This window comes from Macaca fascicularis, chromosome X, assembly GCF_037993035.2.
Source record: "Macaca fascicularis isolate 582-1 chromosome X, T2T-MFA8v1.1".
Taxonomy (NCBI): domain Eukaryota; kingdom Metazoa; phylum Chordata; class Mammalia; order Primates; family Cercopithecidae; genus Macaca; species Macaca fascicularis.
In genome coordinates, this window is record NC_088395.1 from 118,244,418 (window position 1) to 118,259,575 (window position 15,158).

General features: G+C 37.1%; 1 protein-coding gene across 31 annotated transcripts in view; it reads left to right on the plus strand.

The window, feature by feature from the left end:
- ALG13 (ALG13 UDP-N-acetylglucosaminyltransferase subunit) overlaps positions 1-15,158 on the plus strand; it is an 82,198-nt gene that overhangs the window by 49,084 nt on the left and 17,956 nt on the right. For 11 of the 31 annotated variants that reach the window (XM_074029122.1, XM_065538187.2, XM_074029125.1 and 8 more), the window contains 4 exons: positions 1,139-1,171; positions 1,269-1,324; positions 5,816-5,887; positions 7,494-7,659. In XM_074029122.1, the coding sequence (XP_073885223.1) occupies positions 1,139-1,171; positions 1,269-1,324; positions 5,816-5,887; positions 7,494-7,659 (327 nt within the window). Of the gene's footprint in view, positions 1-1,138; positions 1,172-1,268; positions 1,325-3,573; positions 3,669-5,129; positions 5,202-5,815; positions 5,888-7,493; positions 7,660-15,158 lie in introns of those variants that run through there. The other 20 variants (XM_074029120.1, XM_045384212.3, XM_045384205.3 and 17 more) reach the window with 6 other exon arrangements.

Below are 15,158 nucleotides of genomic sequence, written 5' to 3' on the forward strand. Positions count from 1 at the left end.
CTTTTAAAAGATACTGTAAATGCCTATTGAAACAATTGTGGAGCATTGAATGGCTTAAGGAGGTGTCAGGCATTCCCAATGACTTAACTTATGAATAAGTTTCTTATTTTCTTGTGGTACTTTTTTTTTCTGCTAGTATAGAAAAAAAATAGATATTTTTAGGAATTTAATGAGTGAAAAAATCTAGTACAAGAATGATCTGTGAAAACTTTGTACATGTGTGCATGCGTGTGCTTAAGGACATTTACTGTCTGCTCTCTTATTTAGATGACCCTTTTGTCTTTTAGCTCTATGGGTGGTGTGGCATATTTGAAATAACCAAATCTTTGCTCCCACCTTAAATCTGGAGGAGTTTCATGCATGTGTGTTTGATAAGTGGTGTGTTTAATAATCAAATTTAGTTTAGAACTGCCAGATTATATTTGGTGGAAAACCATCTGGTTGAATATTGACTTTCTCTGCATTTCGATGGTACAGAAATCTTAAAAGTAGTTCAGTCTACTGAGCCATCCTTTGAGGACACACTGATTTTACATGTATTACTTACATGAAACAGATTGAAAAACAGTTGAGGCATAACATATTCCCTTAATGTCCACCTAAGGAAACAGTAGATTATACTCATACTTTATAGTCACCATTGAGTATTTAGTATATGTAAAGCACTATGCTAAGTTACTTTTACTTCCATTAACCATCCTCAAAAGGCCTATGAGCTAGGTACTGTTACTCCATTTTACAGTGAAGAATTGAGGCACAGAGATTAAGTAAGTTACCTAAAGTAGTGTAGTTAATCAGAATTCAAATCTAGGCAGTCCTCACTTCAGAGCCTATGTGCTTAATCACCACACTGTAGCCTCACTGGAAAAATTGGACACAACTGAGTTTTCACCTCTGCCTGACCTCTAAGAGCTAAGTGGATTTTCGGAGGAGAAGTTTGTACAGCGTACAGCTAATCTCTGGCTTCAATATCTGTTGACTAGTGTGAAAGCTCATATCACTTTCCAGGATGTATGCATTTTAGTTTTGAACATATAACCATAAAACTGGTGGAAAAAGCAAGTGCTGGCCATTTGGCTCTGCTGAGCTAAAAAGGCCTATATAAACACATTTCTTCTGTCTTGTCTTTTTTCCCCAGGGGGATATCATGAAGAATATCTTTATCGTGCAGGTCAGTAAGATCTAGAAGTGATCTGGCATTCATCATTGTTTATAGAATTTCAAGCTATAAAATAATGCTCATTTTTTACTTTGGCTATATTCTCTAGAGCCAGACTATGAAACTTCAGGTGTTTATAGCACAACTGCATCTACAGCAAACTTGGTAGGTATTTAATAATAGCAAAGAGTTATAGCGCCTACTATGTACTGGGGCACTGTTAAGAGCTATACATATAAATGTATTTAAATCAGAACAACCCTGTGAGGCTTAGTATCATTCTCATTTTGAAGATGAAGAAATTGAGACAGAAATTAACTCGTTTTCTGGAACTAATATATTTAGAGATATTCTAGAGATATTCTAACATAGGCAGTAATCTTTTAGAAGGTTTTATGTTTTTTTATTATAATGGATCATATATAACAAAAGTTTGCTTCTCCTTTATGCTACATGTCTAGTAGAGGTCTATAGAAGGGCTTGCTCAGGTACTCAGGCTGATGGAAATTCATCCACGATTACCAAGGCAGGAAATAAAATTTGGTAACTGGTGCACTGGCTCTTACAACTTCCACCAGAGGTGATACATGTCACCTTCTTTTCCATTTCGCTGGCCAGAGCAGGTCCCACTGAAGAGTCTAACTTCTTTGTGCCTGGAAGGCAAAAAGAAACATTTTAGCAGCACTAAGAACTGTATCATTCAACTTGCCTTCCCTCTCATAGGCAGAATACTTGTTTCTATGTCAAAGGAGGCATCCTAAAAGGTCCCATTCAGTGTAATCAAACTCAAAGCCTAGAGTTTCTGAGCTATGTGTAGTACTTGTTATATTGGGTCCAGATGTAGCTTCTTGTGATCTTGAGACCTAAAACCAAAAATATGGAGGTTTTTTATTTTTCCCCCCTCCCTCCCCAGTTTACAGTGCTGAAGCAGGGACTGAAATTTCTATTCAGAAAGGGAGAAAATGGGGAATAAAAAAACAGTTACTGGCCTGTAGCAATTCTGAGAACTTCATGGGCAGACGTTGTAAGGGCACCCAACGTACTCATGAGACTCTTCTCTGGAGGATCTCTCGTTTATTTTCTGGGGCTCTTGGTTACTCCCAAGGCCCATCCTTCCTGCCAATATTTGGAGTAGGCATTGGAGAATAATCTTTCCTTGGCAACAGAGCAACTTTCTAAGCTTGCTACTTATAGAAGATTGGAGGCGCAAGGGTGGTTTTATCTCAGTTGAATGGTTTTAGTTCTGACTCGTGATTTCTTTGACTGTAAGATTAATTTGTTCTGCTTCTGTTTGATTTCTTTTGGTTTCATGTACCAATAGCCATACTACAATTTTTTCTATAGATATACTACTAAGATTTGCTATAATTCTTTGTGGTTTTATCCTTATTTCTGTCTATTTGATTGCAAGTGGCTTGAGTTCATCAGGCATTGATGGAAGAGCCATGCCTTTTGGACATTTTTCTACAAGCCGTTTTGTTGAAGTGCAAGGACTTACTAGGTGTTACATCCTTAGTTGAACTCAACTTTGAGACATCTTAATGCACTCAGGTTTTAACCAAAGAGTTGATTCTTGCTGTGAGGTCAAGTTTTCACTGTTTGTTGTCATTGAAACCATTCGTCAATACTACATTTTATAGTTTAGGGTTGAAACAGTTATTCCTTCAACCCTGTGAGTCCCTGTATTCAAGGAATCTATTCCCTTTCATTCCTGCCTGCAAACTACTAATTCTGTCCTACACACACCTGTCTTAAAATAACTTGCTTTAAACCATGCCAACAGTAATCAAAGCACAATACTAACATCCAGTCTTCTAAATTGCTTACCCTGAGAGCTGCATGTTCATAATCTTCTTAATTAGGATTTTGTTATAGCTGTACCCTACTTCTAGTTACCAGTTTCTGTTTTAGTCAAGCTAGGTTATGCTGCAGTAACAACCCCCAAAGTCTCAGTGACTTAACTCAGGAAAAGTTGTTCATGCTAATGTTATATAGTTCAATGCGAGTTGGCAGCAGGCTGCCAGACTGTGACTGTTCTTCATAGTCACTCAGGGACCCAGGCTGATGGGCACATGCCATCATGATCATCGCAGCAGGGCAAAAGATACAGAAATTGAACACTGACTCCTAACGGTTCTGTTCATATTTTATTGACCAAGTAACCTGGTCATTCTTGACTTTGGATGGAGCTGGGAAGGGCAATCCTACCGTCTATTCAGGAGAACTGGAATATTTATGAAGAACTTGAATAACTACCTTAAATTCTCTAATTATGACTAATTTTAACTGTGGCAGCTTCGTGTACTAATTTTTTGTTTTTACTGTTTAGACAATATACCTTAGGAAGGAGAAGAAAACTCTGATACGTAATTCTCTTTCTGTTTTTTCTCCTTCCTTTACTTTGCTCCTTCCAGAGAAAGTTTTTTCCCCCATTTCCTGCCACCATTACTATTCTCATATCGTGTGCTTTTGATATCACCTTTTGAAGTAGCCATCCAAGTGAAAAGGCAAGTAAGAATCTTACCATGAGGGATGATAATACTTTTTTTTCTGTTCCTTCAATTTCACTTGTCACATGTTCCTTTTTGTTCTGAATTTAAACAACTCCAGTAGCTTTCAATTTCTTCATATGTTCCAAGCCCCCTGCCCCCATCACCAAATCCATAGCAAATTTCTGTTGTTGCTAAAATAAAGGATAAATGTCTTCAGAATTATCAGCATACATTTAAAAAAAAACCTCGTTTTTAATTTTTAATTTCAATAGGTTTTTTGGAGAACAGGTGGTGGTTGGTTACAATGACTAAATTCTTTAGTGGTGAATTCTGAGATTTCAGCGCACCCATCACTTGAGCAGTGTACCACTGTACCCAATGTATAGTCTTTTATCCCTCACCCACTTCCCACCATTTCCCCCAAGTCCCCAAAGTCCATTGTATCATTCTTAGGCCTTTGTGTCCTCATAGCTTACCTTCCATTTATGAGTGAGAACATATAGTGTTTGGTTTTCCATTCCTGAGTTACTTCACTTAGAATAATGGTCTTTAATTCCATTTAGTTGGTTCAAATGCCATTATTTTGTTTCTTTGTATGGCTGAGTAGTATTCCGTGGTATATATACACCACATTTTCGTTATTCACTTGTTGGTTGATGGACATTTGGGCTGGTTCCATATTCTTGCAATTGCAAATTGTGCTGCTATAGACATATATGTACTAGTATCTTTTTTGTGTAATGACTTATTTTCCTCTGGGTACATACCCAGGAGTGGGATTGCTGGATCAAATGGTAGTTCTGCTTTTAGTTCTTTAAGGAATCTCTACACTGTTTTCCATAGTGGAAAATAGTGTACACGGTTGTGCTAGTTTACATGCCCACCAACAGTATAAAAACGTTCCCTTTTCACCACATCCATGCCAACATCTATTTTTTGATATTTTTTATTATGGCCATTCTTGCAGGAGTGAGGCGGTATCACATAATGGTTCTTATTTGCATTTCCCTGATAATTAGTGATGTTGAACACTTTTTCATATGTTTGTTGACCATTTGTGTATCTTTTGAGAATTGTCTATTTATGTCCTTAGCTCACTTTTTGATGGGATTGTGTTTTTCTTGCTGATTTGAGTTTCTTGTAGATTCTTGATATTAGTCCTTTGTCGAATGTATAGATTGCTAGATTGCGAAGATTTTCTGCCACTCTGTGGGTTGTCTGTCTGTTTACTCTGCTGGTTATTTCTTTTTGCTGTGCAGAAGCTTTTTTGCTTAATTAAGTCCCATCTATTTATCTTTGTTTTTGTCCAACGCAGGGCTCTTTGAATAAAGATTTCCAGGCACAGCCTTCTAAGAACTCATGAACATTTATTTATACTTCTTATTTCCATGTCTAACACTCAAATAAATGTTTCTGTAGAAGCATTTGGTATTCACTTGGGAACTTCTGAGCCAGGGCAAATGTTTGCTTTTTGGCAGGGGCTTTGGCTATACTTGAACACAGACTTTGGAATTGTCCGTGTTAAGTGGGGCTCACCTTTTCACAGTAAGGTACTTCTCATTGTTTCCTGTGATTTCCTTTCCCTGTTCTGTCTGTGCTCTTACTAATGTAACCAATCTCTGCTGCTAGAGTTCTTGCTGCCATGACAGTCTATCATTCATGTGTCCAAGCCATTCAAAATCATTTTTACTTTTAGAAAGACAGGGTCTTAAGCCAGAGGAGAATGATATTTGAATCTTACAGTATCTGTTAAATCCCACTTAGATAAAATGCAGCTGAATAACCAGTTTACCCTTGTACCAAGCTACATATTCAGATAGAATGCCTTTTTTTTTTTTTTTTTTTTTTTTAAGCAAAACTATTGTTGGTCCTATGGTACTTGAAGCTTTTAAGGTAAAGATCACTGAAAAGGTGTTTAGATTTCAATCATCAGTTACATTTTAGTATCTACATCAGGACTTGAGTTAGATGTGCTGAGGATTTCTGTAGATACGTAACAAAACAGTCACCTACATCACGTTTTAGAGTGACAACTTTTAGAGCTTTGTCTTAGGAGTCACTTCCAAATTTGAATTATTTCAGGACTGAACACTTTCATATAGTTGAAACAAAGTTATTGATGTGGTTTTTTTTTTATGTAACTATATTTTTGTATTCATTAAAGTCTCTTCAGGACAGAAAATCATGTTCTATGTCTCCTCAGGACACAGTTACCTCGTACAACTACCCCCAGAAGGTAATCTTCATAGTGTTATTAAGCAGTTACAATGGCCTGAACAGAGAAAAATGAATTTTCTCTTTTCATTTACCTTCATCATACTTCAAAGCAACTGCTTTCGTTCCTTTAGGTATTATTGTACCTTCTGGTGTCTGACACAGTGATTAGTAAATTAATTCAACAAATTATTGAGCACTACTGTGTTCCAGACACTGTTCTATGTGCTGGCTTTAGATTACTCATAGTTTACTGTGAACCTCTTTTATATAAAGAGTGAGTTAATCTAAATTACCTGTCAATTCTGTCTCATTAACTGAAACTTAATTTTAAAGCTTTCCTGTAGAATCGAGAGTCAGCATTATAAAAAGGTAGCTGAAACCATAGGAGTAAACAAGATCATCCTGGGCAAAGGAAGAGGTTGAGAAGAGTATCTGGAACAGAGCCCATGAATTATCAAATTTTAGAAAATGGGCAGAGAAGGAACATCCAAGGAGGGAAGAAAAGCAGGAGAAAGGAATATTATGGAAGCCCTAGGAAGAGAATATTCCATAATATTCCTAGAGAATATTCCATAATATTCCTAGAAAGGAATATTATGGAAGCCCTAGGAAGAGCAGCCAGGTGTCAGTTGCTGCCAAGAGGTCAAGCAACATAAGGCTTAACAAAAGTCTATTAAGATCTGTTGCCATAGAGACCACTAGTGACTTTGAATACAGTTTCAGAGAACCAGTGTGGGTAGCAGCCACACTGTGGTTGGATGGTAAGAAAATGGAGACTCCCAGTGAGGACAGTATGTTCAAGAGGCTTCTGTTACCATTTATTGAATATCTTTCTGTGCACAGCCCTGTACTGGGTGCTGTGGAAAAATAGTTTATTCTGTTAAGGAGCTGTGGCCTAAGCAGAAAAAAAAATACAGTCTTACAATGTTATAAAAAATGCAAGGCACCTTTTCTCTTTAAAAAAGAAAAAAGTGTAGGCCAGATGCAGTGGCTCATGCCTGTAATCCCAGCACTTTGGGATGCTAAGGCAGGCAGATTGTTGGAGCCCAGGGGTTAAACGCCAGCCTTAGCAACATGACAAAACCATCTCTACTAAAAATATAAAAAATTAGCTGCGTGTGGTGGTGCGTGACTGTAGTCCTAAGCTACTCGGGAGGCTGAGGTGGGAGAATCACTTGAGCCTGGAAAGTTGAGGCTACAGTGAATGAAATCATGCCACTGCACTCCAGCCTGGGCGATGGGAGTGAGACACTGTCTCAAAAAATATATATATGTTACAAATCTTTGGAATAATATGCAGGAAGCCCAGAGGTTAACTGGGGAGCAGGCAACTAGGCAGACGGAGGACAGGGCTTGGAGGAAAACTTTCCGTTGTATACGATTTAATACTTGATTTTCAAATCATATTAGTGTATTACCTTTTAAGGAATAAATGAATTAAAAAATCAAAGCTCTCAAGTGACCTAAGATCTTCTGAAAGAAATAACCTTCCTATATAAGGTTTACATAAAGATTGATTTTCAGTGTTTTAGTTGTCTAATTACTGTTTTCTGAAGTTTAGGTTCAGATAATCTACTGTTTGAGAAACCAAACTTAGAGTTTTGAACTTTCTTCCACATTTACAGGTGATGGGAAATATTGCAGCAGTTGCAGCTTCCTGTGCCAATAATGTTCCAGCTCCAGTCTTATCTAATGGTGCAGCAGCTAATCAAGCTGTTAGTACTACTTCAGTTTCCTCACAGAATGCTATACAGCCTCTATTTGTATCTCCACCTACACACGGCAGGCCAGGTAGGTTATTAGCAGATGCTTACTTTGGAAGCCTCTTTTCCTATTCATGAACATGCACATCCAGCTATTCTGGTTATCAGATACCATTACTTTAATTTCCAGAATTAAATTTATTTAACCTACTTAATAAATTATGTTCTGCCATTGAACATAATCTCAAATCCATGAGATTTGAGAGTCAGGGATTCAAGTTTATTGCAAATTTCGTGCAGGTAAGATTTTATACCTTTCATTTTGCTACCTGCTGAATTAGGGGACTTGTACTAGTTTCTCAAACCTTGAGTTAAGTTTTATCGTATAAGAGTTAAGATAATGATGTTTCTCACCTTATAGCAAACTTTTCAGGAATTCTATAAAATACATTCCTTTGTAATGAATAATTGTCCTGTAAATATCATAATAAAAGATACAGGCTCTGGAATTTAAAAGATCTGGGTTAGAATTGTGGTTTTACAACTTATTGTACAATTTTGTACAAATTGTTGAAGCTTTTTATCTGTGACTTGGGGGTACTGATAGTACCAATTTATGAAGTGGTTGTGGATTTTCAGTGAGTTAATAAAATTTTAAGTTATCAGCAGACTTTTAGGAAGGTGGTGGCAACAACAGCATTAGCTTTTCTGAGTCTCAGAATAAAAATGGAAATAGTGAAGTCAAAACCCATGACACCTACAAAAAACTAGGTGACGAGGTATCCCCATGAACCCCAGGATTTAAGCAGGTAGGGACAAACCACCAGTCACAAGACCTGCGTGCTATCAGGGTCTGTGAGGGAGCAGACCTCTTCTTACATAGAAGCATTGAGGATGTTGTCTTATGTACCTGAGAATTCCAGTGAATAAGAAGTTACTGGAAAGTGGGGCCAACAATTTGGAAGCAGCAGCCAAAACTGGGAAGGGATTTGGTTTCTCTAATACTGGATGAGTGCATGCGGCACATAGTAGAAGGACTTAAAGGGCTTAAAACAATTTAACCTCTAACTCTTCAAAATTGACCTGCCAGAGCTCCCTTTTAGGATAGTATTCCTCACTGGGAAGAAACTGCTAAAGAATGGAATCTGAATCGATCAGGATAGAGAAAAGAGCAGGTCAGGGAAAAGAACAAAAGAAAAAGATTAAGGTCAAATGCTACACGAATATATCTTAAGGAATAAAAAGCAGAATGTCCCTACAGACAATGAAAACATGTTAGAAGTGAAACACTAAACAGAACTAAACAAACTAAAACTGTGACAAACTAGTTCAAAATGAGCTACAGATTTTAATAATACAAAACATTAAGGAATAACATAAATCAGAATTAGAAAAACTTACCCGAGGTAATAGAACTCAGGAAAGAATTATAAATGGGAGAAGGTCATTTTAGTAATGGAAACTAAACTATAATGAGCTTGAGCAAATTCAGGTTGAGTATTCTTTATTCAAAATGCTTGGGACTAGAAGTGTTTTGGACTTAGGATTCTTTTAGATTTGAAAATATTTGCAATATACTTGTTGAGCATCCCTAATCTGAATTTCCAAAATTCTCCAATGAGCATTTCCTTTGAGCACTATGTAGGCACTAAAAAAGTTTTGGAATTTGGAGCAGTTTGAATTTCAGATTTTCAAATTAGGGATACCCACACTGTATGTACAGCAGATAATGCTTTAAGAGAAATGAGTGCTGTAGGCTTTAATTTTTTTTTTTTTCGAGACGGGGTATTGCTCTGTCACCAAGGGTAGAGTGCAGTGGCATGATCATGGCTCACTGCAGCCTGGATCTTCAGGGTTCAAGCAATCCTGCTGCCTCAGCCTCCTAGTACCTAGGACTATAGGCACACTCCACCAAACTTGGCTAATTACTGTGTTTTTGTAGAGACGGGGTCTTGCCATGTTGCCCAAGCTGGTCTTGAACTCCTAGGCTTAAGTGATCCACTCACCTCAACCTCCCAAAGTGCTGGGATTATAGGCATGAGCCACCACACCCGGCCGTAAACCTTTTTTTTTTTTTTTTTTAAAATAAAGATGTAAGAAGAGGGAAATCTAAAATTGAAAGAAAATGAAGATAAAGATTTAAAAGCGACATATTTGAAGTTAGGCAAACAAGATCAAACACGGATAGAAGTCCCTGAAAAAGAAAACCAAAGTAAAGGAACAAAATAATACTAAAAGCTATAATTTAGAAAACTTTGCTGAAGTTTTGTATTAGGTTGTTTTCACACTGCTATAAAGAAATGCCTCAGACTGGGTAACATATAAAGGAAAGAGGTTTAATTGATTCACAGTTCTGCATGGCTGAGGAGGCCTCAGGAAACTTGTCATCATGGCGGAAAGCAAAGGGAAAGCAGACACCTTCTTCACAAGGCGCCAGGAGAGAGAGAGAGAGAGCAGGAGAAACTGCCATTTATAAAACTATCAGATCTCATGAGAATTTACTCACTATCACAAGAACAGCATAGGGGAAACCGCTCCCATGATCCAGTCACCTCCCACCAGGCCTCTCCCTTAACACCTGGGGATTACAGCTCAGTTTACAATTCAAGATGAAATTTGAGTGGGGACACAGAGTCAAAGCATAAGTTTAAAAAGTTTTAAAAGTACGTACTTGAAACAGCACCCTGAATACCTGAGAATATTGACCCAGAGTGATGGACAGCAGAATATTCTAATAAAATTGTCAGACTTAAAAAGTCCTGAGTATCTAAGAGTTTATGGCATATAAGAGAAATACAATGATAATCATCAAACTTTGACAGCATTGTTTTATGCTGGAAGAAAGTGGAATAACATTTAAGATACCCAAGGAAGGAATATGTGAACCAACAATTTTGTATCCATTCAAACTGATTTTCAAGCACAAAGGACAACATGTGAGAACCCAAGAATATTATTCCCATGAACCCTTCCTGATGAATCTGTGAGAGCTGTGCTGTCAAGCAGGGTAATCACTAGCCATGTGTGGAAACTAAGTTAATTACAGTTAAGTAAATCTGTAGTTGCATCAGCCACATACCAAGTGCTAAAAGCCACATGTGGCTAGTAGCTACTATATTGGACAGCAGAGATATAGAATATTTTTGCCATCACAAAAAGTTGTATTGCACAACAGTGTACTAGAGAATGAACTTTGAGTTTTAGGTTACCAGAGTTTTAGGCTACCAGAACAATTAGAGACATTGTTCTGTTATTCTGTAGCAGAACAATTAGAGGCAGAACAATTAAAGACATTAGAGACATAAGACGTGATGATAAGTATTAAATACATAGTTACCCATAGAAGTAAGATGTGAGGGCTGAGAAGTTGAGACTGTACTATGTAATAGCCTTATGTTTGGAGGGTATAGATGTAGTTATTTTTTTAGATGATAGAATTGAGAGACTATGGGCAAAGCCTTTTTGCATGCTGTCAGTCACATCAGATTCTTCAATACTCAGAAAGCTATTCTGAGACTGTGTAATGTGGGCTAAAGCAAATGAGTAATTATGGGATATTCAAATTTTATCCCCTGTGTCCTAATGAACCAGGATTCTTAGTGTGGGAAAAAAGGTAATGCAGATGTTATAGAGGCTAATTAAAAGCTTTTATAGTCTTGAATTTGAATTAGAAGTATCAGTATGAACTTGAGATATTTTATCTTTTAATATATGTAAATGTTTCCTCGCTCTGTCCACTGAAAGGCCTGAAAACAATAAGTATTCCTAGCACCTAGTTTGTGGTCTTAAAATAACATTTATTACTTTTAAAATAAACTGGGCTCTGTGGAGAAATGGCTGACTCCAGGTCTGGGCAGGAAATGTTCAAGATGATCCTGGAACATCCTGTCATACCAGATAGCAAGGAACATTATCAGAGTATAGGCATCATGTCAAAAGGACTCAGAAACCATCACAAAGAGAGATTCCCACTGGCCAAAGATGGAACAATTTGAGCCTCAATGATCATTGCAATAGATTGGAATATACCAAGTATGTTGAATATAAAAGTTCTTAGTGATATTTTAAAAATTGCTTACTTTAAGAGGATGATAGGAAATCAATAAATTTTCTTGAAAACTGGAACATGAAATAATCAAGCATTTATTCTGCCTTCCTTATATGAACTATACCACTGAATAAGCAAATAGATGAGGGTAAGTATCTTTTTGTAATAGTATTCTAACTAATCAATTAAAAAGTGACAATAATTTTGCAGTCCCTATTAAATGGATGAACATTAAACATCAGTAGCTACTAAGATTGCAAAGTCAGTCAAACTTTAGCTATAGATGTCCCAGAAGAATCAGTCCTGAATCTGATTCAGTTTCCTTGATCTAGCTGCCTATTGACAGGAAATACAGAATAACATGTTGGATTGCAGCATGAGTATGTAATCTGCAAAATCCAGACTATGGGAAGCTTGTCAGATCAAAGGGCCCAGGTTCTTTAAAGCAGAACTTGTCAGGAAATGGATGGAGGAAGGACCAATAGATTAATACAGTCAAGAAATATCCAATTTTTTTAATGGATAAAACTAAAAAACTGTTCAAGGATGCACATTTGAGTGACAAAACTCTGAAAAGACCCCAAGGAAGTGATTACTATTAAAGTCAAAACAACGGTTGGTTATGGTAGGAGGGAAAAGTATTTCTAGACGTGGGTAGTATCCACATTAAAATAACTCATTAAGCAACGTATTTGATTTGTTTGCTATATCTGTTTTATTCATAAAAAGATAAAGTGGGCCGGGCGTGGTGGCTCACGCCTGTAATCCTAGCACTTTGGGAGGCCGAGACGGGCAGATCACAAGGTCAGGAGATCGAGACCATCCTGGCTAACACTGTGAAACCCTGTCTCTACTAAAAAATACAAAAAATTAGCCGGGCGCAGTGGCAGGCACCTGTAGCCCCAGCTACATGGGAGGCTGAGGCAGGAGAATGGCGTGAACCCGGGGGGCGGAGCTTGCAGTGAGTGGAGATTGCGCCACTGCACTCCAGCCTGGGCGACAGAGCGAGACTCCGTCTCAAAAAAAAAAAAAAAAAAAATTGGGCAGGGCGTGGTGGCTCATGCCTGTAATCCCAGCACTTTGGAAGACCGAGGTGGGTGGGTCACCTAAGGTTAGAAGTTCGAGACCAGCCTGGCCAACATGGGGAAACCCCATCTCTACTAAAAATACAAACATTAGCCAGGCATGGTGGCACATGCCTATAATCCCAGCTACTCTGGAGGCTGAGGCAGGAGAATCACTTGAACTCGAGAGTTGGAGGTTGCAGTGAGCTGAGATCATGTCATTACACTCCAGCTTAGGCAAAAGTGAGACTTTTTCTCAAAAAAACACAAAAGTGCCTAGCACAGTGCCTGGAACAAAAACAGACAATAAATGTTGATGATGATATAAATTTTTCACTGGAAATGTTAATGTAGACCCTACTTTTACTACTTTATGCTAGTTGTAAGGGAAAGTGTTTGCTGTCTGCTTTTAGCAGCTGTCTGAGCTTAAATTCAAGTGACAGATGAAGCAAGCATTGTAATGTTTTATTTATGTGGAATCATTGAAAGATTACCATTTAAATGCCAGATTTTTCTAAAAATGCATACTGCCTTCATTTATTTACTTTTTGTTCTCTCAGTCACTTAATGAACCTCAACTATAGATCTTTACTAGATCTGGCTGCTTTTTAGTTGCTCTTTGTCATTCTTGTCAATCCTATTGATGAAACAACTGATTTTTCCCACTTTGTTCTTCATATGTCTCTCTGGCAGGCCCCTTCCATCCTTAAGTGACTTCTAATCTGCAAGGTAACAAGATATGATGATTGCCTTTAAGTATGAGTCTCCTTTTAGGCATTAAATCCTGTCAACTTCAAACTCTGGATTTCAGTAAATGTTCCCAAGTCTTTTGCCAGGGCTGGGATCAGTGACTGTCCCTGAATGCAAAATTTAATGGAATGCCAAAAAAAAAAAAAGTACAGTAATCAAGATAATAACACTTTAATTCATCGTTTTTAAAAATAAAGATGATTATAAAAAAATTTGAGAACAAAGTATCAATTTTAAATAAAGACAGGATCTGTGGATCAGGTTTAAGGTGAGTTGAGTAAGGCATATACTCTTGGGGTCATGTAAGTACAGGGTTAGATCCTGTCTTTATTGAAAATTTTGATGTTGTATTCATAATAGTTTTCTTTGTATTAGTTTTGGTAGCCCCTTAAATTTTGCACTGGAGCATCTCACCACACCTTGGCCTTGGCCCTGCTCTGTGATTTCTAGAGAAGCAGCAGTATCTTATTATAGTTATGTTCTCTTCTGAAGTGTCCTGAAGCAGACTACAGTTAGATGGACAGGGGAAATAAGCATTCTGAATGCATTACATTGATTTCTACTAATATTTTAGAAGACGTTTCTGTAATTCTTGAGCCATTCCTTGAAGTGTATCTGTTAAGCCTGTGGAGCTCTTCTTAAGTCTGAGGATGAGATGCTCATGCATCTCTTTAGAAACTTGAAATTGTAAAAGCTTTTACTTAGAGGGTTTATTGTAATACTGTGCATTTATAAGGAAGGTGAATTCAGACAAAGTAACCTCCAAATTGTGTCTACTCTTGATTCTTTCAGGCACATGAGAATGTATTTAGCCACTTCTATGTCTAGTAGTTGGTTTTTATCTAGTGATCATAATCACATGCTACTGTCTTCAGCTAATTGCCTTTCTCCATTTGCTTTTTTTTTTTTTAAATGGTATGATACATTTTCAGTGCTAGTTTAAAAGGAGTAAGAGCAGAGCTTTGTTGGGGGAGCCATTTTATTTTAAAAAAATGTATGTCTAGAACATTTGGGGATATTCTGAAAATTAAATTCCTCTCCCAAAACTGTAAAAGTAGAGATTTCTAAATATATGACAAAACTCCAAAACAGCTAGTTGAGCAAGCTTTAAAAATTTACTGTTTAATTTAGATACAGAATAATTCATTTTTTTGGTGCCCAGTTCTGTGAGCTTTGACAAATGCATAGAGTTGTGTAACCACCACCACAATCAAGAGATAATTGCATCACTCCTAAACAGTTGTTTATCAAATTTTAGATCACCTGAAGACACAGATCTATTACTGTTAGCCTGTAAATGTACGAAAGATATAGATGAGTATATTGTTAGTACTGGTCACTAAATGGAAACAATGTGGATTATGTCTTGCTAAAATATCAGAGTAACAAATTCAGGTTGTGTGAATTGTTCCTATGCTAAACTCAGTGTGCTGAAACTCTGACTTTAAACATTTATAGAATGATAAGACTAAACTTTCTATGTTTCTTAGGGTTAAGATGATAATGCAGATAACAAAATGATGAAATTTTGTACTTGGGTTTCAGCTGGCTAAAATGATTCAGTTTAAACTTGAAGGGTTTGTATTATTCATCTTTTGTAAAAAAAATTAACAAATTTACATGTTATGTATATATGCAGGTATGTGTTTTTACTAGGTTGTAACCACATTGTTTCCTTTATCGTCACAGAGGATTAATATTTAAATATAATTACATCTGAATTTC